Here is a 27,802-nt window from a genome sequence, read left to right as displayed (position 1 = left end):
AAAAAGACATAGAAACTCTTAGTATGCTTAGTATAAAATAGTAATTAGAGAAAACCATTGGTGTAACTATTTCAAAACAGTAGCCCCAGAAGATAATACATAGAAGTAGATATAAAGACATTTATCATATATTCTGTGAGAAAACTACATAATGTTACCTGCTGTAATTACTTGTTGGAGAACTAATATTTATAGAATATATTTGTTTACCCAAACAAAATATGAGATGACTGAGGTACTTAGATTATTATTAATTTCCCAGGATAGCCTAGATTTTTTCCCTTTGGCAATTAACAGTTTTATATTCTGTCAGTTTGACATTCACAGTCTCATCAACATTGCAGGTAGGAGGATGGAGTTTTTGTCTTCGTTACGATGTTTTAAGATATTTTGTTCAGACCAGCTCTAACCTTTATTATGTATTATTAGTATATTTTGGGGCGAGAGTCTGAACCTGTTTTTTATCTTTCTTTAATTATGAATCATATTCTCCTCCTCCTAGGAGTGTTTGAAAAAATACATGTAATAAGTGTTGATATTTATTATGCTTTGTTAGGTTTTTGGTTGGGTTTGATTTTTCTTTAATCAAATGGAATAACAAAACCTTTCAAACCTCTAGAAGAAGAGTCAGTCTTCAAATCTTCAACTCCTTTTAATTGCCTTGTTGAAATTAACATTATAAATTTGATTTTGTCATGTTTCAGTTGTGTTCAGAGCAATAATAGAAGGATTTCAGAAATGAGGCTTCTGTAGATGACAATATGACTCTAGAAAACTTAGTTGAGTGAAAATTGAAATAATTGCTGGTTGTTGTAGTGTTTTGTTTTGCTATTCCCTCACTGTTGAACTAACAAATGTGGAAACCTGGAATAACTGACAGCAAGTGAAATGTTCAAAAAAATGTTCTTAAAGTGAAATGTTCAAAATACAGTTTAGGGATACTTATTGCTACTGCTAATGCACGTTATGCATCAATTTTATTTTAAAATTTATGTCCTTTTTTTGTAGTTAGGACCCCTTGTGAAAGAAGTTTGTTATAACTGGGTTAGACAGAGAAAATAATTTTGTCCTGAATCTCCATTACCTATGTACAATTTTTCTGTGTTTATAGAAGATGAATCTATATGACTGTCGTGGTTTAACCCGGCTGGCAGCTAAATACCACGCAGCCGTTCGCTCACCCTCCCCCCTCCCTCTCTGGGACGGGGGAGAGAAATGGAAAGTGAAGCCCGTGAGTTGAGATAAAGACAGTTTAATAAGACAGGAAAATAATAATAACAAAATAATAATAACAATAATAACAATAATGTTACAATGGTGATAATAGGAAAGTAATAATAATATGTACAAACAAGTGATGCACAATGCAATTGCTCACCACCCGCTGACCGATGCCCAGCCTAACCCCGAGCAGTCCGGCCCCCTCCCCCCGGCTAGCCACCCCTATATATTGTTTAGCATGACGTCAGATGGTATGGAATACCTCTTTGGCTAGTTTGGGTCACCTGTCCTGGGTCTGTCCCCTCCCAGCTCTTACTGCACCCCCAGCCTGCCTGTTGGCAGGACAGAGCAAAAGGCTGAGATGTCCTTGGCTTGGTATAAGCACTGCTCTGCAACAATTAAAACATCAGGGTGTTATCAGCACTCTTCTCATCCTAAACCAAAACACAGCATTCCACCAGCTACTAGGAAGAAAATTAATTCTGTTCTTACTGAAACCAGGACAATGATGATGAACCAAAGTTTCATATCTTGAGCATAACAATTTCCCTACAAGTTTCTGAGACATGACAGACTGCATTCAAGGTTGCTGAGATAGCTGTGGGATCTTCTTGCAAGGTCACTTTCTAACATCTCTGGCAGTTTGTGGAGCAGAGGAGATATCCCCAAAGACTGGAAAAAGGTTGTACCCATCTTCAACAAAAGCCAAAAACTTGACCTGCGCAATTGCAACTGCAGCCTGGTCATCTTTATTTAAACTCCTAGGTCAAGGTCACAGGTCAAGTCCTCTTGGAAGCCATTTCATAAAGAACATTCATGGGAACATTCGGCATGAATTTACCAAGGGTAATCGCATCTGACCACTCTGTTTGTCCTTTATAATAAATCACTAGATCACTGGACAAGGGGAGAGCAGTGGATGTTGCCTGTGCCAACCTTATTGGGGCTTTAGACTCTGTCCACTCATCCCAAGTAGTAAATATAATGTCCTGACTTGGATGGAAGATAACCAGATGTGTGAAAGTCCAAAGGTGGTGGTGGTGGTAAGACTGGATGAAAGGACAGAGGTTAGTAGTTAATGTAGTTAATACTGTACCTGAATACCAGGAGCAAGAAGAGTACTACAGGAGCATACTCTGTCATATTCCATTTTGTCATGGACTGTGAAGACGCTATGGAGTGCACTCTCACAAAGTCTGCAGATGACACAAAACTGAAACAGTTGAATATGCTCAAAAACAGGGATGCTATCCAGAGGAACCTAGGCAGACCAGAAGAATGTGCCTGCTGTCACTCAATGAAATTCAACAAGGTCAGGTGCAAAGCCATGCACCTGGGAATGAATAACTCCTGGCAACATTGGGTGGGGAAAGTCTCTTCAGAAAGGCCCTTGGCAGCAGAGAAAGGGTGATAGCATCAGCACAGATTGATAGAAGTCATTATTCTTGTTTACCTGGCATTCATTAGACTGCATCCAGGTTTGAGGGACAGATCGACTGAGTGGATCAAGAGATCAATTGAGTTCAGTGGAGGGCTGTCGAGGTGCTCAGGGAACTGGAACTGGGCTGCAGAGGTGCTCAGGGGACTGGAACTCCTGCCCTGTGAGAAGGGCCTGTGGGAGCTCAGCTTGCCCAACCTGGAGAAGTGAGGCTTAATGTCAGCCTGACAGTACTTAACGAGGAGGATATCAAGAAGACAGAGGCCTTTAACGTTGACACATGATGGGAGGATGGGAGACAATGGCCATTAAAATTAGAAGATCATACTGCATAAAAGTGTTTTTCCCATGTGGGCAGTCAAGCAGTAGAAGAGATTGCCCACAACTGTCTCTCCATCCTGGGAGATTTTCAAGACCTGACTGGAAAAGAAGTCCTGAGCAACCTCAGTTAGACCTCAGAGCTGAGCCTGCTTTGAGCAGGAGCTTGGCCTAGAGACCTTCTGAGGACCCTTCCTACTCTCTCTTTTTTTTTTCCCCCCTCTATTTCATTGTTTCATTAATTTAATGTGTATTGGAATTTGGACAGTGTTTGACAGAGTGGGATACTGGTCTCAGTCATAAATTTTAAATGCTTGCATAATGCGAATAGTATTTTGCTTGATACTATTATTGCCTAATTTGTGTTTGTTTTTTTTTTTTTTTAAGTAAATAGAAATATTTTTGCTCATTTGATTTTAATTTGAAGTGCCCTATTAACACAAAGAGCTCTGATTTTTCTAAAATCCTTACACAGAATTTCCTCAATAGGAAGTTAGAGCATAGAATCAGACTCAGTGGTGCATTTCAGCAGGTGTTATGTGAAGTCTTCATTTGCTTGTACTATATGTTTTATTCTTCTAGAAGTAAATTCTTATTCTTATTCTTATTCTTATTCTTATTCTTATTCTTATTCTTATTCTTATTCTTATTCTTATTCTTATTCTTATTCTTATTCTTTTTTTTTATTATTTTTATTTCAACAGAAATTGAAAAGGAAAGCTGTGGGGATCCTGGAACACCACTGTATGGTATCAGAGAAGGGGATGGATTTTCCAACCGGGATGTTTTAAGATTTGAGTGTCAGTTTGGATTTGAATTAATCGGAGAGAAATCTATCATTTGCCAAGAAAATAACCAGTGGTCTGCAAATATACCAATTTGTATTTGTATGTAACAAAACTTTTGTTATTATTATTTTATGATACATAGCATTACAATGTATTTTCAATTATAGATAATAATTTGTATGATTTATTAAAAAGCATAGTATAATTAATTCTGCTTACAGAATGAATTTGCTTTTGTTCAGTGGTGGGTTTCCCTAAAGGCTATGCCTAATAAAAATTCTAGAACTGTTAAAATACTTTATTAGTAGTAGTAGTACTAAAGGAATTGCCTTTATGTGATATGAATTGTCATAGACTGAGATGTAATATTTTATTATTGGCTTTTTTATGGGAAGCTGTAGATTTTTTAAGGTAATATATTTCCTTAGATTACCAACTGCTGAACTGTAATCAAGGGTTTAAATTATTTAAGGATTTTTCCCCATGTCTTATATTGGAACACAATTTAGAATTTAGAGCTATACATGTCTATGATCATTTATCATTTACATTATGCAACATAAGTAAAAATAATGTTGAGATAAGTGTCTGTGGCAACACATTTCTTTCTTAACATTTCCACTAAAATAGTACAGATCAAATATATACAGAGTGCAATCAGTTGCTTTCATCCTTGCAATTTAATATGGCTTAACTGAAATGGTTGAATATAAAATATTATCCTGGTGATAGCAAAACAACTCTTTTGTCTCTTTGAGGCTAGTTAATATCTTGAGCTCCTGTGTAAACAACAAATGATAAGGGTACTCTTGACCCTTTGAAACTTAGTGGGCTTTGTGAGAGGTCTGTTCATATAAACAGTTCTCTAAAGGAGAAAATAAGTAGTGCCAACTGATTAAGGACTGTTGAACATGAGTACATTATAAGGACTGCTGTAGGTTTCCAGTGCAACAAGGCTATTCATTATTACCTGAAGACTCAACAACCTTCCTTTGTGGCTTCACACCTGATTGTAACAAATGCTGAATTATTCAGTTGTGATAACAACCAAGTTTTAAGATCTCTTATAATAAAATAAATCATTCTTAATTTGTTTTCTTCTATTGTCTAATGTCTTTGTCTCTTTTTTTGGCAGTTCCTTGCCTTTCCAATTTCACTGCACCAATGGGAACTGTTCTTTCACCTGATTATCCAGAAGGATATGGAAATAACTTAAATTGTATCTGGACAATAATTTCAGACCCTGGGAGCCGAATCCATCTCTCTTTTAATGACTTTGACTTGGAATCTCAGTTTGACTTCCTTGCAGTTAAAGATGGTGACTCTCCAGATTCTCCTATAATAGGAACATTTACTGGTGCTGAAGTTCCTTCCCATCTTACCAGTAATGGTCATATTTTGAGGCTGGAGTTTCAAGCTGACCATTCCATGTCAGGACGTGGATTTAACATCACTTACAACAGTGAGTAATAGTTTATTTTTACTTTTTTTTAATTAAAGTGTGTATTTTGTTTTCAACATAGTTTGAGAGGAATATATATGCATGTAAAAAGGATGTTACACAAGACACCTTCACACAAATCCTATATACCAAAAAAAATACCTGATTTAGGTGTTCAGATTGCCTTTCAGATGCTATTTTGCAGCTGAAAACGTGTATATTTATCACTTACTGCATTAGAGATCATTGTGGTGGGATGTTTAGAACACTGAAAATTAGGTCATTTTCAAATTATAAAATTAAACTTCAGTAAATTTGTTAAAATCACTTGAAAAGTTTGTGCTACTGGTTAAATGTTATATAATATTAATTATCATTACACATACAACCTCACTGAGAACTCATACTAATTGAGCTGTGAATATATAATACCCTGGAGCTGATGGCTGCAATCTTTGCTGGTTCATAGTCATTGAGGTCAAGGTGAGGAGCCATGAGAACTATTTGATATGTTGAACTACACTAAGCTTATCTTCTTTTTGTCTGATCTTCCTTCCATATGCCTGACAATTTTAAGCTTTTTTCTCCACTCCCTGACAAACAGATATCTTGTTCTCATTGGTAGTATTACATCTTTTAATGTTTTTGTCTTGCCAGTCATCTTTGTGTATTCAGGATGATGTGCTGGCTATTCGTAGCCCCTTGTGCTTATCTTGCCTTTTAGCAATGTTTTGCTACTTGGGTACCTTTTGTGTGCAACTATATTCATCTTTCTTTGCCTTTAGAATAAAATAGAATAGAACAGTTCAGCTGGATGTCAATAGTTAGATGACCTTCAAAGATCATCTAGTCCAACTGCCTGACTTCTTCAGAGGTAACTAAATGTTAAAGGTTATTATGGAGGGCATTGTCCAAATGTCTCTTGAAGAATGATACACATGGGTGTAGTGGGTTTACGTGGCAAGGTTTTGGTAGCAGGGAGCCATAGGGGTGGTTTCTGTGAGAAAGATCTAGAAGCTGCCCCATGTTTGGGAAGGGCCCCATTGTTTTCCAGATCCGAGCCAATAAGCGATGTTGTTTTGCGCCTCTGTGAGAGCATATTTAAGACAGGGAAAAAACGCTGCGCCACACAGCAGCCGGGAGAGTCAAGGGAGTGGGAGAACAGCCTTGCACCAAGGTCAGTGTAGAAGGAGGGGGAGAGGTGCTCCAGGCGCCGGAGCAGAAGTCCCCTGCGGCCTGTGGTGAGGACCATGGTGAAGCAGGATGTCCCCCTGCAGCCCATGGAGTACCACGGTGGAGCAGGGTTCCACGCTGCAGCCCATGGAGGAGACCACGGTGGAGCAGGTGGCCCTGCACCGACGGAGGCTGCCGCCTGTGGAAGACCCCTGCCGGAGCAGATTCCGGGCCGGACCTGTAGCCCGTGGAGAGGAGCCCACGCAGGAGCAGGTGATCTGGCAGGAGCTGCTGCCCGTAGGGGAGCCAGGTTGGAGCAGTTTTCTCCTGAGGGATGGACCCCGTGGTACGGACCCATATCTGGAGCAGTTCTGGAAGAGCTGCTGCCTGTGGGAAGCCCACGCCGGATCAGTTCATCAAGGACTGTATCCCGTGGGTGGGACCCCACAGCACAGGGGACGAGAGTGACCGAGAAGGAGCGGCAGAGAAGAAGTGCTGTAGACTGACCATAACCCCCATTCCCCGTTCCCCTGCGCCGCTCGGGGGGAGGAGGTGGAAAAGGGTGGATGGGGGGAGAAGGTGCTTTTGTTTTTTTTTTTCCTTTGTTTTCTCACTTCTCTCGCTTGTTAGTTGTAGGCAATAAATCTTACTATCTCCTTATGCCGAGTCTGTTTTGCCCGTTACAATAATTATTGCGTGATTTTCTCGTCCTTATCTCAATCCTTGAGCCCTTTTCACATATTTTCTCCCCATTCCTCTTTGAGGAGGGAGAGTGAGAGAGCGGCTGTGGTGGAGCTCGGCTGCCCACTCGAGCGGAACCACGACAATGGGGCATCAACTACCTCTCTAGGAAGCCTGTTCCAGTGTTTGACAACCTTCACTATAGAGGAATTTTCCATATATATAGTATGAACCTCCCCTGGCACAGCTTTGTGCTATTCTTGTGTGTCCTGTCAAAAGCTACCAGTGAGAAGAGACTGACACTTAGGGAAGTCTCCACTTCACCTCCTCAGGAAGCTGCAGAGAACTATGAGGTCACCTCTTAGCCTCTTCTCAAAACTAGACAACCAAGTGTTCTCAGCCTCTCCTCATAGGACATGACTTCCATCCAAGCTGGTAAAAAAAACAGCTTTGTTGCCCTCTCTGGATGCTTTCAAGTACTTTAACATCCTTTTTATATTCTGAAGACCAGCACTGTATGCAGTATTAAAGATGAGTCTCCACCAGTGCAAACCATAGTGGGAAAATCACCTCTTTTGGCTGGCTGGCTATGCTGTGTTAAATGCACCCTATAATGCAGTTTGCTCTCTTGGCTTGCCAGGGCACACTGCTGATTCATGTTGAGCCTGTCGTCAACCAGCACATCCAGATCCCTTTTTGCTGAGCTGTTCTCTAGCCCCTTGTCTCCTAGTTTGTAATTGTGTCTGTCATTACTCCTTCCCAGGAGCAGGACCCAGCATTTTCCTTTGTTGAACTTCATGCCATTCCTAATCTTCCAGTGCTCTAATCTGTCTAGATCCCTCTGCAAGGCTTCTTGTCCCTCCAGGGACCAAACAGCACCTCCCAGTTTAGTATCAACAGCAAACTTGGTGAGTTTCAATCATGCATCATTGATAAAAATGTTGAACAGAACTCGCTCCAGAATTGAGCCTTGAGGAATACCACTGGTGACCATCTGTCAGCCACATTTACTATAACACATTGAGCTCTACCATTGGGCCAATTCATCACCCAGCATAGAATGAACACATTTATTTCACAGCCGAACAATTTGTCCAGAGGGTACTGTGAAGGACAATATCAAAGGCCTTACTGAAATCCAGAAGGATTACATCAGCTGCCTTCCCTTCATTCACCAAGTGGGTGGCCTTATTATAAAAGGAGAACAAATTAATAAGGCAGGACTTTCTCTTCATAAACCCATGTTGACTATGCCTGATAACAGCTTTGTTCTTTAAGTGCCTTTCAATATCCCCCAGGACAATCTTCTCCATAACTTTTCCAGGGACTGAAGTTAGACTTACAAGTATGTAGGTTCTTGTCCCAAGCCCTTTTTGTAGATGGATATAATGCTAGCTAGCTTTCAGTCAGCAGGGACCTCTCCAGACTCCCATGACCTTTGGTAAATTGTTGAGAGGGGACCACCTAATAAGAACACTGCTGCTAATTTCTTCGTCACTCTGAGGTGAATGCCATCAGGCCCCGTGAACTTAGGAACATTAAGTTGATACAGCCGTTTCCTTACAATTTCAGTGACCACAGATGGAAAGTCATGGTCCTCCAACACTTAGGTCTCAGCAGCCCAGAAGCCCTTGTAAGTTACTAAGGTAAAAAAAGACATTGGGAAAAAAGGCCTTGACCTTTTCCTCCTTACATTTGAAGTGACCATCTGCTCCAAGCATCAGTCTAATGTTTCCCTTTGACCTCCTCTTGCTGTTAACATACTTCAAAAAGTCTTTTTTGTTGTCTGACACCACACTGGTCAGTGTCAACTCAAGTTGGGTATTGCTTTTCTTGTTTTCTACCTTTCAATGCAAACTGCAGCTCTGCAATCTCCCTGTGAAGCCAGACCTTGCCTCCACAGGTCATATACTGTCTCTTTCTGCCCTAGTTCCAGGAAGGATTCCCTGTTCAGAGAGGCTAGTCTTCTGCCCCACTTGCTTGACTTGCAGCACAATGAGATTGTCTGCTTCTGGGATTTTAAAAGGTGTTTTTTGACAAGCAAACAGCTCATGGACCCTTAATTCCTCTAAAGCAGATTCCAGAGGGACACTGCTAACTAGCTCCCTCACAAGCTTAAAGTCTGTTCTCATGGTGGCAACTCTGCTGACCTTTTTTCTCCTTACACCAAAAATGTTGAAGTCAACTAATTTATGATCACTGCAGCCAAGATAGTAACTGTTGTGGTCTAACCCAGCAGGCAGCTCAGCACTACACAGACATTCACTCACTCCCCTCCCCAAGTGGGATGGGGGTGAGAATTGGAAGGGAAAAATATAAACTCATGATTTGAGATAAAGAGAGTTTAGTAGGGTAGAAAATGAAGGGAAAATAATATTAACAATAATAAACATATATAAAAAAGAAGTAATACACAATGCAATTGCACATCACCCACTGACCAATGCCCTGCCCTGCCAGTTGCCAAGCAGCAGTCCTCCTGCCTGCGCCAACCTTCCCAGTTTTTATTGTCCTGAATGAAGTCATATGATCCACACGTCATATGGGATTTTCCTTTTGACCAGTTCGGGTCAGCTGTCCTGTTTCTGTCCCCTCCCAGCCTCTTGTGCACCCCCAGCCTCCTCACTGGCAGGGCGGTATGAGAGGCTGAAAAGCCCTTGATTTAGTGTAAACACTGTTCTGCAACAAATAAAACATCAGTGTGTTAACAGCATTATTCTCTTTGTAAATCCAAAACATGAAACATAAGAGCCACTAGGAATAAAATTATCCCTGCCAAAACCAGGACAGCCATCTACCGTGACATCTCCCACAGTGCCTTCCCTATTCTCAAACAACATATCTAGGAGGGCACCTTTCCTAGTTGGCTCACTCAGTACTTAAGACAGAAAGTTGTCTTCAGCATGCTTTAGGAATTTCCCATACTTGTTGTGGCAGTATGATTTTCCAAGTTTATGTCTGTGATGCTGGAGTCTCCCATCAGGACAGTGACAACTGGTCCCAAAATTTCCCTCAGTTGCCTGTAGAATAGTTCATCTGTGCCATTGTTCTGGGTTGGTGGTTTATAGTAGACCCCCATGATGACATCTGCTTTGCTGTCCATTCCCTGTAATCTTCACCCAGAAGCTTTCAACTCGCTCCAGAATTGAGCCTTGAGGAATACCACTGGTGACCATCTGTCACCAGATGATCCCTAATGGCAAGGGATCGAGTGCACCCTCAGTAAGTTTGCAGACAACACCAAGTTAGGGGTGTGTGTCGATCTGCTCGAGGGTAGGAAGGCTCTGCAGGAGGATCTGGATAGGCTGGACCGATGGGCTGAGGTCAACTGCATGAGGTTCGACAAGGCCAAGTGCCGGGTCCTGCACCTGGAGCGCAATGACCCCAAGCAGAGCTACAGGCTGGGACATGAGTGGTTGGAAAGCTGCCAGGCGGAGAAGGACCTGGGAGTATTGGTGGATAGTTGGCTGAATATGAGCCAGCAGTGTGCTCAGGTGGCCAAGAAGGCCAACAGAGAAAGAAGCAGTGTGGCCAGCAGGTCTAGGGAAGTGATTGTCCCCCTGTACTCGGCTCTGGTGAGGCTGCACCTTGAGTACTGTGTTCAGTTTTGGGCCCCACGCTACAAGAAGGACATCGAGGTGCTCGAAAGAGTCCAGAGAAGGGCGACGAAGCTGGTGAGGGGTCTGGAGAACAAGTCCTAGGAGGAGCGGCTGAGGGATCTGAGGTTGTTCAGCCTGGAGAATAGGATGCTCAGGAAGACCTTATCACTCTTTATAAGTACTTTAAAGGAGGCTGTAGTGAGGTGGGGGTTGGTCTGTTCTCCCACGTGCCTGTTGACAGGACGAGGGGGAATGGACTAAAGTTGCACCAGACGTATTTTAGGGTAGATATTAGGAAGAACTTCTTTACTGAGAGTGTTGTGAGGCATTGGAACAGGCTGCCCAGGGAAGTGGTTGAGACACCATCCCTGAAGGTCTTTAAAAGATGTTTAGATTTAGATCTTAGCGATATGGTTTAGTGGAGGACTTGTTAGTGTTAGGTCAGAGGTTGGACTCAGTGATCTTGGAGGTCTCTTCCAACCTAGATGATTCTGTGATTTTGTGAATCTCTCCTTTACATACAGCATAACACCTCTACCTCACCTGCCCTGCCTATCCCTCCTTTTTGGTAATCAGATTGCTCTCATGCTTATGTAAAATGTTTGTGTGTTGAGTCTGGCTGCACCATTACAAGGTTAAAAAGAATTCTTAAATACTGTTGTTAGTCACACTGTTTTGGTTTGCTTATATATAGGCTGAAGGTAAATTAATATTATTTATATCCTGATTAATATATTTCTAACTTAAAGCTGTAACAGACACAGGGAGAAAAATTTCTAGACTGCCATTCAGAGCTGCAGCAGTAAATAGCAGTTCTGTCTTTAGAGCTCTGAGTTGTACCTAGCCTTTGGAAAAGAAGCCAGTTATTTCCTGTCTCATTTTATATTGTGTTTAGCTATTTTACATGCTAGTCTAATTATGATATCACTCAATTAGCAATCACATCAAATAAGGTGTTGATAATGCCAAATGGTGGAATTTTATTTTTATGAAGAAGTAACAATACAATATTAATTTTTACCAGTAGTATAATGAAACTCACTCACTCTAAAAAGATTTATTTTAAAGAATTATTTAATATATATGAGCTGTTTAACATATATATGTTTTTATTGAGGAGAAGGTATGTTTAAGCTAGAATGGAAGTGTGTGTGCATTTAACTCTACGTAGATAATAACTCTGTTAATATCTACTTACAAAAGAGAAAATAATTGCAGAAAATGTGTCCAATCTTACTTCAGTAAAAACAGCTGCAGTCTGATAAATTACAGAAGTAATTTCCACAATAAATAGTTGAACACCAAGACAGAATAAAAATGGAATTAATGTAATTTTCTCTTTGTCTTGGCAATTTTAAAACCAAAGTTAATTAAAAACATCAATTTTCTGCTAATACTTCCACTATGTATATATCCAACCCTTTTCAAAGCTATCAGTCTCTTTTTTCTCCTTCAAGAGTAGAAAAAGTATATCACAGAAAAGGTACAACATAATTACTCTTTTCTAAAAATAATGTAAGGTGCTAATATAAATAACTTTATTGATAGGTTTCTTAGTTATTAGGATAGAGAAGAGTAAAATTGATCTGCTAGTACATGATTTGATTTTTTAATAGCATTTCTCACAAACTGTTTTTATTCCATATTTGTTTTTATTACAGCAACATACGTGGTTTCAGATAATTATTCTTGTTTCAGTAAAATTAAACCTAAATTCAACTTCTGTTGGAAGTAAACAAAAATTGTGGTTTTTTTTTTTTTTCAAATATCTCATTTTAGAATTACTCCAAGTCTTCAACAAATCTGATAACTCATTAGAAATCTTTTAACTGATTTTAAATTTTGGGACAAGCCCACAGAACTGTGTGACATGAAAAATGGATGATACAGAAAATGTTTAAGTAACCAAAGACCTAGCAACTCTAAAAGCTGTGAGTTTCAGTGAGGTCAGATCTGTGTATGGGTTTACTTATATATAGCCTATGTACCACTGTTGATGTCAAAGAGATGATGAGGCTGGAAGGTGCTTTCTTGGGTGGCACAGAAAATAGGAACATAGCTGCCTGAAATTACATTGGTTTAAGTTACTTTGAACTGCATACTTACTCCTGGCTCATTGCTTCCAGTTTATATCCCAAACCCAGGAGACCTTAATGACATTTCTGTTCTCTTTGAAGTTATTTATAAACTCAGTCATCCCTTAATCTTCCCTCTGATAAGCTAAATGCATTGGACTCGTCAATTTAAGGGAGAACTCTGAACTTTTTATCACATTTGTGACTCTTTTATGAATGCTTCCCACTTTATCTACATCTTTGTTGAATTATGGAGATCAGAACTAGACACACTATCTGAATATAGTCACATAAATTACATCAGTGCAGCTATATAGTTTCTTTGCTTCAGTCTGGATTTTCTAGCTTAGGTCAGGACAGGCAAAATGTGTACATTAATTTCTGTGCAACAGTTGGGCCCATGTGAAGGTGTATAGATATTTATTGCTTCTCTGACAAAGGACTTAATGCAAAGAAGACCAAAAAGTCAGAAAAATTATCTCTACCTCTCCTTTCTTCACTGGCAGAGGAATGAGTTGTCAGAGGTTTGGGGAAGTGTGTCTGGTCATTTGATTTTTATTTTTTTTATTTTATTTTCACTCAATCACTTATTATCACTCAATTACTTGAGTGATTTTATCCCAGTAGGCCATGACGTTTACATTCCCAAGCATTGTTTTTATATCCAAAGTCCATGTTATTTTATATCCTTTAGTCCATGTTATTGCAGTGATAGGGTATATCCATCACAAGGAATTTTTGCTGGCACTCCCTCCTGCTAGACTTTTTAGTCTCAGAACTTCCCAGGATAGAATTCCTCACACTGTGTTGTGTGCTACATAGTGGTATGATTTTACAAGTAACATACTGAGTAGCCTATTAGTTGTTTACATTACTTTTAACTTTTTTTTTTTTTTTTTTGAAATATCACTTTATTATTTGATATTCTCTTAACTTGATTGCTCTTTGGTATTTTCCTCTGAAAGAGTTACATATTCCAAAGCCATTGGTAGACATCAGCTAAAACTCTTCGTAGAACGATCTACCAAAACAATTAATCATGCCAGTGGACTATTCCTTTCTGGCCCTATTTCCAAGGACCTTTCAGAGCAGGTTTCAAACCAGATGTTTTGGTTACAGTTAGCTTAATTCCTACCTTCATGTTTTTTCAGATCTTTGCCATTCCTCCTCTTCACATTTTTTGATGCAAAATGCAGGTTTTAACATCCTTCTGAGTTAATATCAGAGCTGAAAGTACTTCACTGTCACCCTATACTATGTTTACGCTGCATAGCTTTTTTGAGATTCTGCTTAAAATACGAGTGCAAACACAATAGTGGATAAGTAAATGTCAAGAAAGCTGTATCTCCTCTTTACATGTAATATTGCATGAAGAACTTTTCTATTGTTTTCTGATGTATAGATGATGGCTCACATGTCAATATTAAGAATATGCAAATTTGTGCTTTTTCTTTTCAGTTTCAGGCATATCTACTATTACATTTCCACCATCAATCTTTTTAGAATTATAGGCAGGCTGAATACTGAATCAAGTACTGTAACTGCAGCCAGGCCAGGCTAAGAGAGCAACTGTTTTTGGGTAGGCTATCTGTCACTCTCCTGCCTCCCAGAGCCATCCCATGCAGTGCAGTCAGTTCCATGGGAGCAACAGTAGCAGCATAATTCTCAATTCCTGAGCTGAAATATAGAGCAATGAACAGATGTTACAACCTTAATAAGCTGGCGTCGTACATAAGCAAGCTATACCTGGAGATGACTTTTATCTAAATTTGCAGATATCTATTAAAAATCTATCTCTGTGTGGTTGATCTGAAGCTACTAAGAAAAAAGATGCAATCAGTCCTTCACTAACAGTGAGAAGTATGTTTAATGTATTGACAAAAATTTTGTGACCCCAATGGAAAAACTATGGAAAAAAAAAAAATGATTGCATCATTTTTGAAAGCTATCCTCCAATGGTAGATAACTATTGAAGCACTATTTTTATTCCCAATATACATGTATGTGTCATTTTCTAAGTCAAAATGTCAATATAGTAATACTTTCTATTGGCTGTTATTATTCAGATAATAACAGCCAATGCTTAATATTAATATTATTAATATTAATATTAATGCTTATTAATGCTTAATAAGATGCTTAATTCTTCTGTAATGTAAGATCTGCAAAGTCTTTTTTGTTAACAAGATGCAACTTTAAAAAAGAAAAGTATAATAACAGTTTGCAAATATAACTAACACAAGAAAAAATTGTGTTTTTGGAAATAATTATAGTCTTGCTTCATACAAACTGACTTAACAATTTTAGTAAAAAATATGCTATTTTTTATATACTTTTATATACAGTTTTCTTGAAAGGGAAGAAGGTTGTTTATTCATTTTAAAAGTATTTTGATTTAAAAATCATGTTATAATCTGTATCCTTTCCAGAGCAGTGTAACATTTGCATTCCTTTAATATATAATATTTGTGTAATCAATATTCTTAAAAAGGTAGATATTAATTATAGTAACAATAAGAATAATTAAACATTTCCATTTTATTTTGTGTACTAACATGTTTGGAAGTTCTTCGTATATTTTATTTTTCTGTAAAGAGTATTTTACTACCATAATTATTGTGTGAGTGTCTGTTGAACCTTTTTGAATACTTGCCATTGCAGGAAGCAATCAAAGCATGAAAGCAAACTAATATGAATACCTTGTTTGATTTCAGTTAACAGTAAATTGAATAATTTCCTGGAAATAAAGTGGAACAATTCATTTTTCTTAAATATGTTTTAAGAAATTAATATTTCTTTTTGAATAATGTTTACATTTGGGAAATTTCATGACGTAGGTTGGATACATTTTGTCTAACAGATATATAAGTAAAACTGCAGAAAAATATTGTGAAAAATCATCTTTTTACCATATAGTCCTATCTTCTGCCTGATGTCTCCTTCATATACAGGCATTCTTATGAAGAAATAAGTTTAAATCATCATACCTGAGGAAGGTGGATATTGTGCTTGTGATATCTGTTCCTGCTGAAAAAACATCATTTTTTAAAATCTAAAATTTATATGCAGCATTCTTTTTACATAAAGCAGGAGAATATAATAGAGAATGAATGCATATCTTCTATTTGGATGATATTGCTATAAATATGATTTTGCTCACTTCTGATATGAAGATAAATTTGTCTGTTTCCATAGAATCATAGAATGGTTTGGATTTGAAAGAACCTTAAAGATTCCAACCCCCCTCCAATGGGCAGGGACACCTTCCACTAGACCATGTTACTCAAAAACCAACCTTCCCAAAGATGGGGCATCCACAATTTTTCTGGGCGACCTGTTCCAGTTTTTGTACTAGTGTATATTTTTTGCTGTTGGCCAAGCTTTACTTCCCTATTGTTTGGTTTTACTAACAGAGTAAAATTCTGACAAATTACTTGCAAAAATTATAACACTATTTACCCTCTCTCCTTCCTTCCCCTGCCTTTTTTTTTTTTTTTTTTTTTTTTTTTTACCTTTTACACAGCATTTGGACATAACGAGTGCCCTGATCCTGGAGTACCAATCAATGCCCGGCGTTTTGGTGACAATTTTCAGTTGGGGAGTTCAATTTCTGTTATCTGTGAGGAAGGATTTATCAAAACACAGGGAACTGAAACAATTACTTGCATGTTAGTGGATGGAAAAGTAATGTGGAGTGGACCTATTCCTAAGTGTGGAGGTATGTATAATATTTCTTTCTGATTCATGAAGACTCAGTGTAATGTCTTTTAAGTTGCCACTAAAGGGAATTCAAACTTTTGGTAATGGATAGCAGAAAGCTCCTGTAATACCAACTCCATAATAAGGAGTCTAGTGAGGCACCACAGTACACCAACAATATTCATGTCTTCATTTTTAAATTCCAGTCCCATCAGTATCCTGATCAGCTTAGTCAATATATAGGAGAAAGAAATAGCAGGAAAGAAAATCACTGTTTTCACTGAATCTGACAGAAATATATTGAAGATTTCTGTTCCTCAGTTTCCAAATATAAATATCTAAGTTCAATTTGCCACTCGGTATTTAGTCAAGAAGTTTGTCCTTCAATTTCTTTTTTTTTTTGTTGTTTGTTTGTTTTTCAGTTATTTTCACCCAGTTTCATTTAGAAGGTTTTCTTCAGAACACAACTATTAACTTCTGACTTCAGACAGATAAATGATTTTAAATAGTGAGCACTCAGTGCCATATTAGATTAGAATGCAGAAGTTGATCTTTTTTCAGATCTTGGGCAATGGTATTTTATACCATTAGAGAGGTCTTAGTTGTCTGTTGCTCCACTTATGTTTCTTCTATCCACATAGCCTCTGGAAGATTCTCTTGACAATTGATCTTTCTCATTAAAGAAATTAAGTACTTCCTGTACATCACAAACTCTAAAACAATGTTAAGCATATTTCTGTGTACTTTTTTATACTAAGAGGTACAAAAATATAAACTTTGCTTCATTACATTTCCTTTTATTTTAAGATCTTTTCACCTCTTAAAAATATGATTTGATCAATGATGATACGTGATTTATAAAGTCTGTTGCATTTTATATTAAATAAAAGCTTAGTTCAGATTTCCACTATTGAACTGCCTTCCTAACAAAATTTTCTTAATTTTAATATATGAATGTGACTCCTTATAATATTCATATCCATTTAACTTTAAGTTCAAAATTCTAATGATTTCATAGATACAAGATGGGTCAGTTTCCCTAGATGATACACAGTCGTGGACCTTACTTTATTATGATGTTATGGAGCCGTTTAACATTGCTAATAAAATACTTAAAATAATAGGAATATTTTTAAATGTCTGTCTCTACACTGGAGTCTGAACCATACATTCTAAATGGTTCAGATGGCTCAAATGGTCTGAGACTCTAGATGGAGCACAGACTGAAATCCTGAGGGTTCGGAAGCTGGTATATTTGAATTAAGTGTATTTATCTACTGCAGAATTAGGTATATTTTTAAGATTGAAGATACAACTTGAAGACAAATGAATCTAATTTTAAGCTATTAGTGTAATTAATTTGGTCTGATGGGATGTTTTGAATTTTTATTGACTTCATAACACAATGACATTTTATATAAGCTCAAGTCTGCTTGCCCTTCACACATCTCATAATTTCATTGTCATACATACCAAGTCAAATACACGAACTCAACATGCTGACCAGGAGATACTGAATGTGACTAATGTGAAGTTTTTTCTTCACTGCAGAAATGTCTTCTGTTACAGTATATAGGAGAGAACCATATAATAATCAATATGGTACAGGTGGGTAGGGTCAGCATACTCATTTGTCAGGGCAATATGCCTGATGCACCAACAGGCAGGCTTTGCCACAGCCTCTGTTGGGGCCTCCCCCCAACCTGTCCATGGCCCAGGACCCCATTTCAGCTCAGCCTGGGGCTGTCAGTCCCTGCCCTTTCAACTCCTGGTTCATCATTCATCCGATAGTCACTTGAATGTCACCAGACCCATTTTCTGTCACCAACCTAGTCCTGCTCACCTTGCTCAAATCATAGAATCATAGAATACCCCAAGCTGGAAGGGAACCACAAGGATCACTGAGTCCAACTTCTGGCTCCACACAGGTCTTCCCAAAAATTCAGACCATATAACTGAGATCATAGTCCAAACATTTTTTAAGCTCCGACAGGCTTGGTGCCATGGCTATGTCCTTGGAGAGCCTGTTCCAGTGCATGACCACCCTCTCAATGAAGAACCTCTTCCTTATATCCAGCCTGAACCTCCCCTGTCGCAGCTTGACTCCATTTCCTTGGGTCCTATCATGGGTCACCAGCAAGAATAGATCAGAGCCTGCCCCTCCACTCCCCCTCGTGAGGAAGCTGTAGACTGTGATGAGGTCTCCTCTCAGCCTTCTCTTTTCCAGGCTGAACAAACCAAGTGAACTCAGCCGTTCCTCATATGTCTTCCCCTCTGGGCTATCTTAGTAGTTCTCTGGATGCTCTTCAATAGTTTCACATCCTTTTTTTACTGTGGTGCCCAAAACTGCACACAGTACTTGAGGTGAGGCCACACCAGTGCAGAGTAGAGCGGGAGAATCACTTCCCTCAACCGACTAGCAATGTCATTCATTAGATGCACTAGATGGAGCGCAATGATGCTGTGTTGGTGAGGGCACTAACTGCCTCTATATGTGTCATCACTCTTGGCTCCTATCTTCACTTACCTAGCAGAGTAGTCCTGATTTTGTGATTCCACTATGCATTTACATGTGAGATTCATGTCCCTGTGTCTTTCATCCTCCTTGTGTGAGAGTCATGTGAAGGACTTTCACATAATCTCTTGTAATATAGTCCAGTTACACATGGACTGCAACTCTACTCTTAGTCTACCTGCATAACCCCTGTAATGCTTACAGTGAGAAGATAAATTCCAAAATTTATTTTGGAAAATAAAATAAAATTTAAAAAAATGTCTAGAACTGTGAACCTACGAAGTATTCTGTTCACTGATTAGTCTGTCATCAAAGTTTTCCTCATACTCATGCATAGAAGTTTCCTGACTCAACTGCCATACCTTAGTATGCAAGGAAATAGATATAAATAGAAATGGATTTGTGGGAATTCATAGATCAGGCTGACTATTTTTTGGTAATTTGCATAAGCTCGTGTTTGATAAAGATATTCTGTTTGATGACAAACACTGGTTATAGTATATTTCTGGTATTTTATTTTTAACCCACTGACAGTGGGTATAAATCTGCCAGCCACAGAACTGGAAGAAAGAACAGGGACTAAAACGCAATGCAAAAAAAAAAAAAAAAAAAAGGATGGGGAAACTGTTATTTGGCAAGATACCTGGAGAATTTTAATCTCTGAAAAACAAAACTCTTTAAGAGAGAAGAAGATAAGCCCAGTCACCCACGTATTCTGAAGGGCAGGATTCTTGGATCTGGGAAATCAGCATGTGATAGTAAATGTCAGATAAAGAATTTGCACTGAAGACATCAGGAACAGCCATAATCATAGGAAGGACAAGCAGGATTTTCTTTAAACAATAGAAAAAACAACAAAAACATCAAAGCAAAACTATTATGTTAGATCCCAAATACAAAGAGAAATCATAGTGAATTTACCCAATCAAAGAGATATGTATTATTTCAAATGTAATATTTGTAGAATCATTTTTTGTAAAAGAGTTCTTTTCTGTTTTCCAAATATAATCTTTAACAGTTCAATGTAAATTTAGTGATAAAGTGGAGCTTTGCACAAATTTAGCAATACTACGTGCCAACTATGGTAGTACACTAGCTCAGGATAAGACCATCTGGTATTACTCTTGTTAGTATATTTTGTAGTATATTGGCTCCATATGTATTTTGGATATGCATAAGTAGTTATATACAATAAAATGTAGGGATGATTAATGTTTTAATGCTAACCTTACAACTGTAAGTGTTGATGTAATTCTTAGTTTAAATACTGTATGTTTGACTGATAGTGTTTGATGAAGGTAGTTTGACAAAAGGACCTTAAGGTGAAAGTTAAGAAATGATATTTTAAGACAGGGAGGGGTTTGGACTGGGGAGACTAAAACTCTAAAATTGCATATTTAGAGATGTTTGCAGAATTGTTAGTTCTGAACTTTAAATTTTATATAACTTTTAGAATATATATATATTTTTTTTCATACAGTAGGAGAAAGAAGGGATATTATGTCCTTAAAAATATAAAATGCTTCATTACAACAGTTCATCATTTCAATACAGGACCCTGGTAATTTCCTGAGAAAAACAGAGATCAGATATTTATGTCATAATTCATGATCTTCAATTTGAAGGTGTGTCAAATGGAACAAAATTAAAACATTTTTGTCATGGAGAAGTACAGAATAATTTAGACAATAGCACGTACAGTGCTGCTTCATTAAAATGAGCAGCAAAAATACGGAGAATATGAGGTGTCTAAGCAAAAAAAAAAAAAAAAAAAAAGTAAGAAATTGTCATTTAAAAAAAATAAATCACTGTTTAGTAAAGAGACTTACTGACTTGCCAACAATACAGTAAGACGTATAAAATGTAGCACATTTCTTTTCATCATTGTGTAGCCCTGTATGCATAAAGAATGAATTGAAAGAGTGCTGAAACTTTATAGTTCAGCATTCTTTTCCCCAAAAGTTTCTGCCCTCTAACTGGATACTTACATGATACTAGTAATAATAAACAAAATAAGTAAGTAAATAAAAAAAATAAATATGTCTTCTGACAATTAAGTACATAAATAGCTTTATGGATGATGGGCCAGAGTCTACCCTCAGTAAGTTTATGGATGACATGAAGCTGGAAGTGGCTGATAGTTTGTGCTGCCATCCAGAGGGACCTCACCAGGCTGGAAAAAATGGGAATACAAAAATCTACAGAAGTTCAACAAGGAGAAGTGGAAAGTCCTGTCCTCAGGGATGAACAACATCAGGCACCAGTACATGCTGGAGGCCATCCAGCTTTTCTGCCTGGTAGAAAAGAAAATGGATACCAGGTTGAACATGAGTCAGCTATGTGCACCCACCACAAAGAAGGTTAATGGTATCCTAGGCTGCATTAGGCAACATTTTGCCAGCAGGTCAAAGGGGATGATCCTTGTCCTCTATTTCATCAACGATAAGGCCACATCTAGAGAGACATAGACATGCTGGAAGGGATCTAACAAAGGGCCACTGACTGAGATGATGAAGGATGCATCATTTGATGACTGGAGCATCTCTCCTATAAGGAAAGTCTGAAAGAGCTGGGACTGTTCAGCCTGGAGAAGAGGAAAATCAGGGTGGATCGGACCACTATCTAAAAATACCTAGAGGGAGGGTGCAAAAAAGGATGGAGCCAGATTCTTTTTGGTAGTGCCCAGTGACAGAACAAGAGGCAATGGGCATAAACTGAAACACAGGAGGTTCTGTCTGAACATCAGGAAGCACTTTACTGTCAAGGCAGAACACTGGCACAGGTTTACCAGAGAATTTTGGATCTCCTCCTGGGAGATCTTCAGAAACCATCTGGACCTGCTCATGGGCAACCTGCTCTAGGTGACACTTCGAGCAGGAATGCAGACATCTCTGCAAGACCTACAGCTGTGGAGATTATTCCTGTAATTAATGCATTATTAAGCCATTAAAAAACTTTGAATATGATTATCAGATACTTTGTTTTTAGTTATGTTTTAATAGCTTATCTTTGCTTACTATTACAGAGAGAAATAGTACATACTGTTTCTAATAGTTCTGTTTGACTATGGATATTTTACAACATTTAAAATGTATTTGCCAAATGCTTCAAAAATATTAGCTAATCTTGTAAAAATGGTTAAGTATATTTGTTTCAGGAACATGGAATTTGAACTGCCAACCTGACAAATAAAATGCATGTAGTCTCACAGTGGATCCATGTCAAAGCTGAAATGACATTTTACTAATTTCAAGCTTAATATTCAACTGAAACTTCTGCATAGCTTTTTTTTTTGTTTGTTTGTTTTTGATTCTCTGTGCTCATAATTAAAAGCAGAAACAATCCCAGGTTTTAAACACTGTGTTTTGCTCTATGTCCTTTATTACAGTAAAATGTATCGTAGCTGTAAAAATACAGTATAAAAGCTTATGTCATCACTTTCTGAGCAATGTTAATTTTATCTTAATTCAGTTCTTTATCTATAATTCAGTCCTCGCCATCTGATTCCAAACCCTGCGGAGTCTGTCAGCTTCAAGTCTTCTTGCATCTTCCTGCAGCTGGGTTTTTTAAATTTAAGTATACATATGCTATAATGAAATTGGTAATGGTAAATTACTTATCATAAGTTTGTGTTATTATACCTTTGTCTTTGTTTTATTTTTAGCTCCATGTGGTGGGCATTTTTCATCTCCCAGTGGAGTAATCCTCTCTCCAGGCTGGCCTGGGTATTATAAAGACTCCTTGAATTGTGAGTGGGTGATAGAAGCTGAACCAGGACACTCTATCAAAATTACATTTGAAAGGTCTTGGCTAATATTTTTCTTATTTAATATATATATATATATATATTTTTTATCAGAAGCAATAGTTTATTAGCTCTATCATAAACTTAATTTTCACTTTTTCTGAAATCAAGTAATTGTATTGTTGGGTAGAATTTTCCAAAACATATTAGTGCCTGCAGAGCATGAATTTTATCTTCAATGTAAATTTCACTTCAGTGAACTAAAAAGCTTTTGAAATTCCTACCTTTTGTATATATTGAAGTCTGTCTGCCCTAGTTAATAGCTTGGTCTCTTTATAAAGATTAACATGTTCAATTTGCTTGTAAATGTGTTATTGTGATGAATTATACTTATGAAGCCATTTTCTTTTTCTCAAATGTGTGAAATCTTCAACTCTGAGAATCCGAATTAACAGTCATAACTGAATTAAATACTTTATTATTTTTTTTTTAATCCATCATGAATATTTACGAGGTCATCTGATCTGTTTTTCTGAAAGGAGTGGTGCTTGCAGGATGCAATTACAGTTTCCCCAAATTACTGCAGCAGTTCACTTCTCCTATGTTTTGCCTGTTACATCCCTTCCTGATTCAAAGGAACGAAACATGTTAGGAGCCTTAAATCTAATGGTAGCAAGCTGTGGGTGTTGAATCTAAACTCATTATGAGAAAGCAAAATATGAAATGTAATTAAAAAAAATCCATACGTTCTACATATTTTAAGCATGTTCTAGATTATTCTTAATTGTAAATATTAAGAAATTAGATTATGATCCAGGAAAAAAAAAAAAAAAAAAAAAAAAATTCTTTTGAAAAGTTATATGCACAAATATCATTCAAGTACTTCTCAGTTGCTATATATACTGCATCTTCTGACTGGTCCTGGTCACATTCAATCTGAAGAGAAGATACTGCTTCATTTTAATACAATTTCAAATTCATTTTAAGCAGGATATGGAAGTAAGGATCTTCTGTAAGAAAAAAAAATATATATCATTGTGATAGGTTTAAAAGCTTTTTTTTTTCTTATTTTTTTTTTTCCCCTGTATGTACTATTGTGTTCCTATGACGTGAAGCCTGACACACAGGTAGAAAAAGAAAGAGAACTACAGACAGAGAATAATGGCTATTTCTTTTAGTGCTTTCCAGGAGTTCGTAAGGACTTTTTCATTGTTTGCTTCAGGACTGTTAATAAATAGTGTGATAAGTTTACTCCTTTTACACAGTCATAGCTATGATAATCTGTTGGATTTCTGTTGTAAGTCAGTACTTATGCAGGCTGAGTTGAAATGATGAAAGTGAGAAATGTGAGTGCCATTCTTCATTGTAATGAAGTGTTTATCATGAAGCCTAATTATGAGCCTTTAAATGCTAGGGATGTTAATCAGCAAACTACTGATTGGAGCACTAGTCACATTTGACTAATGAGAATACACTCTGTGTTTGGGTATTCTGCTTATATCCTGACACCACAGAGTTGGCAGGTTGTCTCAAAAACAAAAATGCATGTTATAAATATTAGAGCAGCTTTAGCTGTTCAAATAAGATAAAAAAGTGTGCATCTCCTTCTGTATTAAAGTTTGTTTCACTCCTGTCTGTTTGACTGAACGTTGGAAAGTCCTCCATAAGAATAGACTTAACACAGCAATGAAGGCATCCAGGTTAATTTAAGATTAGTGGCTTATTAAGGAGGAAGAACACTGTAGTCTGACAGAAGCAAAGAGTATTTTTGATTTAGAAACATATTCTGAGCTCATGTGGGAACTAGCCAAAAAAAAACCAAAACATTCATTTCCCCTAAATTTTCATCTGTCTGGCTTCTAGGCTTATCCTGCTTTATTTTTTCAACTCCCTAATATTTTATTTCTTTACACTCTTTTTATGTTATTTCATATGATCAGAACAGAAATAAAAGAAAACATGTTCTGGAGGTTTAATATGGTTTCTCTTCTTTTGCCAGACTCCTTTAGATTTTAGGTTAAGGCTCCTGGGACAAAAATCTCAAAACAGAGTTATTCAGTACATTGTTGTTAGCCATTCTGTTCCTTGAATGGATTTCACAAAGCTGAATTAGGCATCTAAGTGAATCAGAGGGAGAGTTAGGAATATCTGAAAGATCCTGTTGTTAATGTTTTTCTTTCTAATGCTGGAAGGGTTTTTCAGTAATTCATCAGAGAGTCCATTAAAGCAATATGATTAATGTAAGATCTATCACTGCAAGAGGGAAACTGCTGTCAAAATAACAAACAGAGGTTTGGGACTGGTGATACCATCAAAACCAAGAACAAGGAGGTATCTAGCAGCATTGTCATACTCTGTTTTTTCTTGACAAAGACAGCACACATGCAGATTGCAAAGAGACATTTCACTTTGTAATGCTTTCTAAATAAGATTTGTTTATTTATTTATTTATTTATTTATTTACCTAACTTCTGCCAGTACTTTGCACTGAGCCTTGACTCGCACAAAGTGACAGGAGTCTCAAAGAGGCTTTAAGTTCTATCCCTGCTTATAGGCAATTTTGAGGGTAGGTGGTCAGAGTATGATTTTTGGTAATATAAAGTACTTTGATGATATTTGTGCCAAATGGAATAGATACAATACAGGAACACATAAACCTATTCTCTATATCATTTACTTTATTTTTCCATAAATGAAAATCATTATGTGATATAAAATAGTGTGTGGAAGTAATATTAATCTCTGCTAGCAAGCCAGGATTTTTTTTATTATTCTTCTAAAAGTTTCTTACTTTTGTTTACTTTTCTGCAACACAAACCTGCTCAAGGAGTTAAAACTTATTTCTCATCTTACCAGGACACAAACCTGAAATGTGATTATTGTATTAATTATGTAATAATAAAATTGATATTGTAAAGTAGATATGTGGAGAAATAATTAAAATATTATAGTCAGGAAAGAAGCATAGTTTTAAAAACGTGACACACTTGCTATGTGTTTGGTTTACCTGTTTCTTATATTTGTACCTATGGATGTTTCCTCAATTCCAGATTTCAGACAGAACTCAATTATGATGTTTTGGAAGTTCATGATGGACCTAATTTATTATCTCCACTTTTGGGATCCTACAATGGTACTCAGGTCCCACAATTCCTATTTAGCAGTAGCAATTTCATTTATCTCCTCTTTACAACTGACAACAGCCGTTCTAACAATGGATTCAAGATTCATTATGAAAGTAAGTCATTGTGAACCGTGTGGTTTGATTTCCTCTTCTCTGCTTATCATGGGCATAAATATATAAATGTCTAAATGCTCTGCCTTTGGTAGATTGCTGAGTCAGGCCTCTTATTTTTTTTCAAATTGAATAAGATTTGGTGATATTAAACTGCAGAACAATGCATAGTAATTTCACTTAATGTCATTACTGTAGTGCTCTGTGCTTTAAGAATCAGAAAATAAGAATGGCACATAAATGCCTTTCTTCTGGATGTTGCTATTATGTCTTGTTTTTCTTACCTTTTATATAATGTATTTTTGTATGTATAAGACTGCATAAAATCAGTAAAATTACGAAATTCTAAAGCAAATGTCTGAATTACTGTCCTGACTGATGGATCTGAAATTCTGAAGCTAATAGGAAATGTGATTTACATTAATGAGTGGAAAAAATCAATTACCGAATTGCACGATTATGGATTTTTAGGGATCTAAAAACCCATATGTGATTTGTTGATTATAAATCTTATGTAAAAGTATTCATTTTCCCTTATATTATATTATATAATATATTATATATAATATATTATAATATATATAATATATTATAGTCATATAAACTACACTGTAGAAAGTATCAGTAAGATTTTGTATTTTTATGAATGCTTAAAATTGACGTAACTTGCTATATTATCATGTCATTTACTTTTTGTTTTTCTAAATATATGTTTGTTTTACCAAAATATATTTTAATGTGAAAAATAGTTTTTGTAATTACTGTCATCAAGAACACATTGTTATCAATTTCTATTTCATACTTGTTGGGACTACCACCAAGGAATTTTCAGATGTTCCTAATTTCTTGCCATATTTTTGACCATTCACATTATTTATGATCACTAATGTTAAGGATATTAAATATAATATCCTTTCATTTGCCCTTCCTTTGCCTCTTACAATTTTGGCTGCTTTGAACTCCATTAAATGCACAGTTCTGGCATTTTATCCCAGCAAATCTACTGTTTCAAAATTCTTTACTGTCTCAGCCTTCACTGAGTACTTCACTCAGTACTTCCATGTTTATCATTAACATTGTGGAGAATTAATGATTTTGTTAAGTTCTCATCAATATGAAATGTGAAGGATAGCTATCCTTACACATTAGGAAAAATAGATTAACGCTCCCAGTAAAGACCATTTAATTCTTAAAATAATTGGCTAACTGTATAATGCTTAATGGTAGAAATTACACTTCAGGAATGTGAACAGCAAAAAGAGGAAAGCTGCACTTACTAGAAGTACCTTTATATCTACTCTTTTAATTAACTAAATTTTGAAAGGGAACCTGAATATTTTTTCAAATGTATGAATTCTTCAATTTCATTATAAAATGCATTTTCATTAAAATTGATCCCCATTCCAGAGTTCTACTTTAAACTTGTGAAGAATGAAAGTGCAGTGTATACTATATTCAGTTTATATTATACTATACTTTATACTATAGTTTTTACTATACTATATTCAGTTTATATAGGAGAATTCTAAAAATATGCATCTTTAATACTTTTTACACTATATAAGCTATTTCTAGTAGCTTTTCTGCTTACCATAATCTGTTTATGTACAGATATTTAATATACATGTTATTTTTGTTCAATTTTTATTGCTTCTTTGTGTTTTGCTTCCAGTACAGTGCAATTCTGTTTTCCTCTTTCTGGATTATAATAATGCTAAATGATTCAGTGTTTTTCTCTTCAGCAATCCTATTGAAAGCTGATATCTTTTTTGTTTGTGTTTTTTTTATGCTTTTTTTTTTTTTTTTCCACACTGTATTATTTTTTAAGGAAGGATATCCTTTGTGTACGAATTTTTGTAGAAGGAGAAAACACC

General features: G+C 36.7%; 1 protein-coding gene across 1 annotated transcript in view; it reads left to right on the top strand.

Moving 5' to 3' along the window:
- Positions 1 to 27,802, top strand: part of CSMD3 (CUB and Sushi multiple domains 3) — a 681,859-nt gene that overhangs the window by 373,977 nt on the left and 280,080 nt on the right. Inside the window, exons 14-18 of the mRNA XM_032181613.1 lie at positions 3,682 to 3,864; positions 4,901 to 5,227; positions 16,258 to 16,452; positions 22,613 to 22,751; positions 25,744 to 25,931. Coding sequence (XP_032037504.1) covers positions 3,682 to 3,864; positions 4,901 to 5,227; positions 16,258 to 16,452; positions 22,613 to 22,751; positions 25,744 to 25,931 — 1,032 coding nt within the window. The remainder of the gene's footprint in view (positions 1 to 3,681; positions 3,865 to 4,900; positions 5,228 to 16,257; positions 16,453 to 22,612; positions 22,752 to 25,743; positions 25,932 to 27,802) is intronic.

Source organism: Aythya fuligula, chromosome 2 (genome assembly GCF_009819795.1).
Source record: "Aythya fuligula isolate bAytFul2 chromosome 2, bAytFul2.pri, whole genome shotgun sequence".
Lineage (NCBI taxonomy): Eukaryota > Metazoa > Chordata > Aves > Anseriformes > Anatidae > Aythya > Aythya fuligula.
Note: the sequence above shows the minus strand (reverse complement) of the source record. Positions and strands in the feature narration are given on the sequence as shown.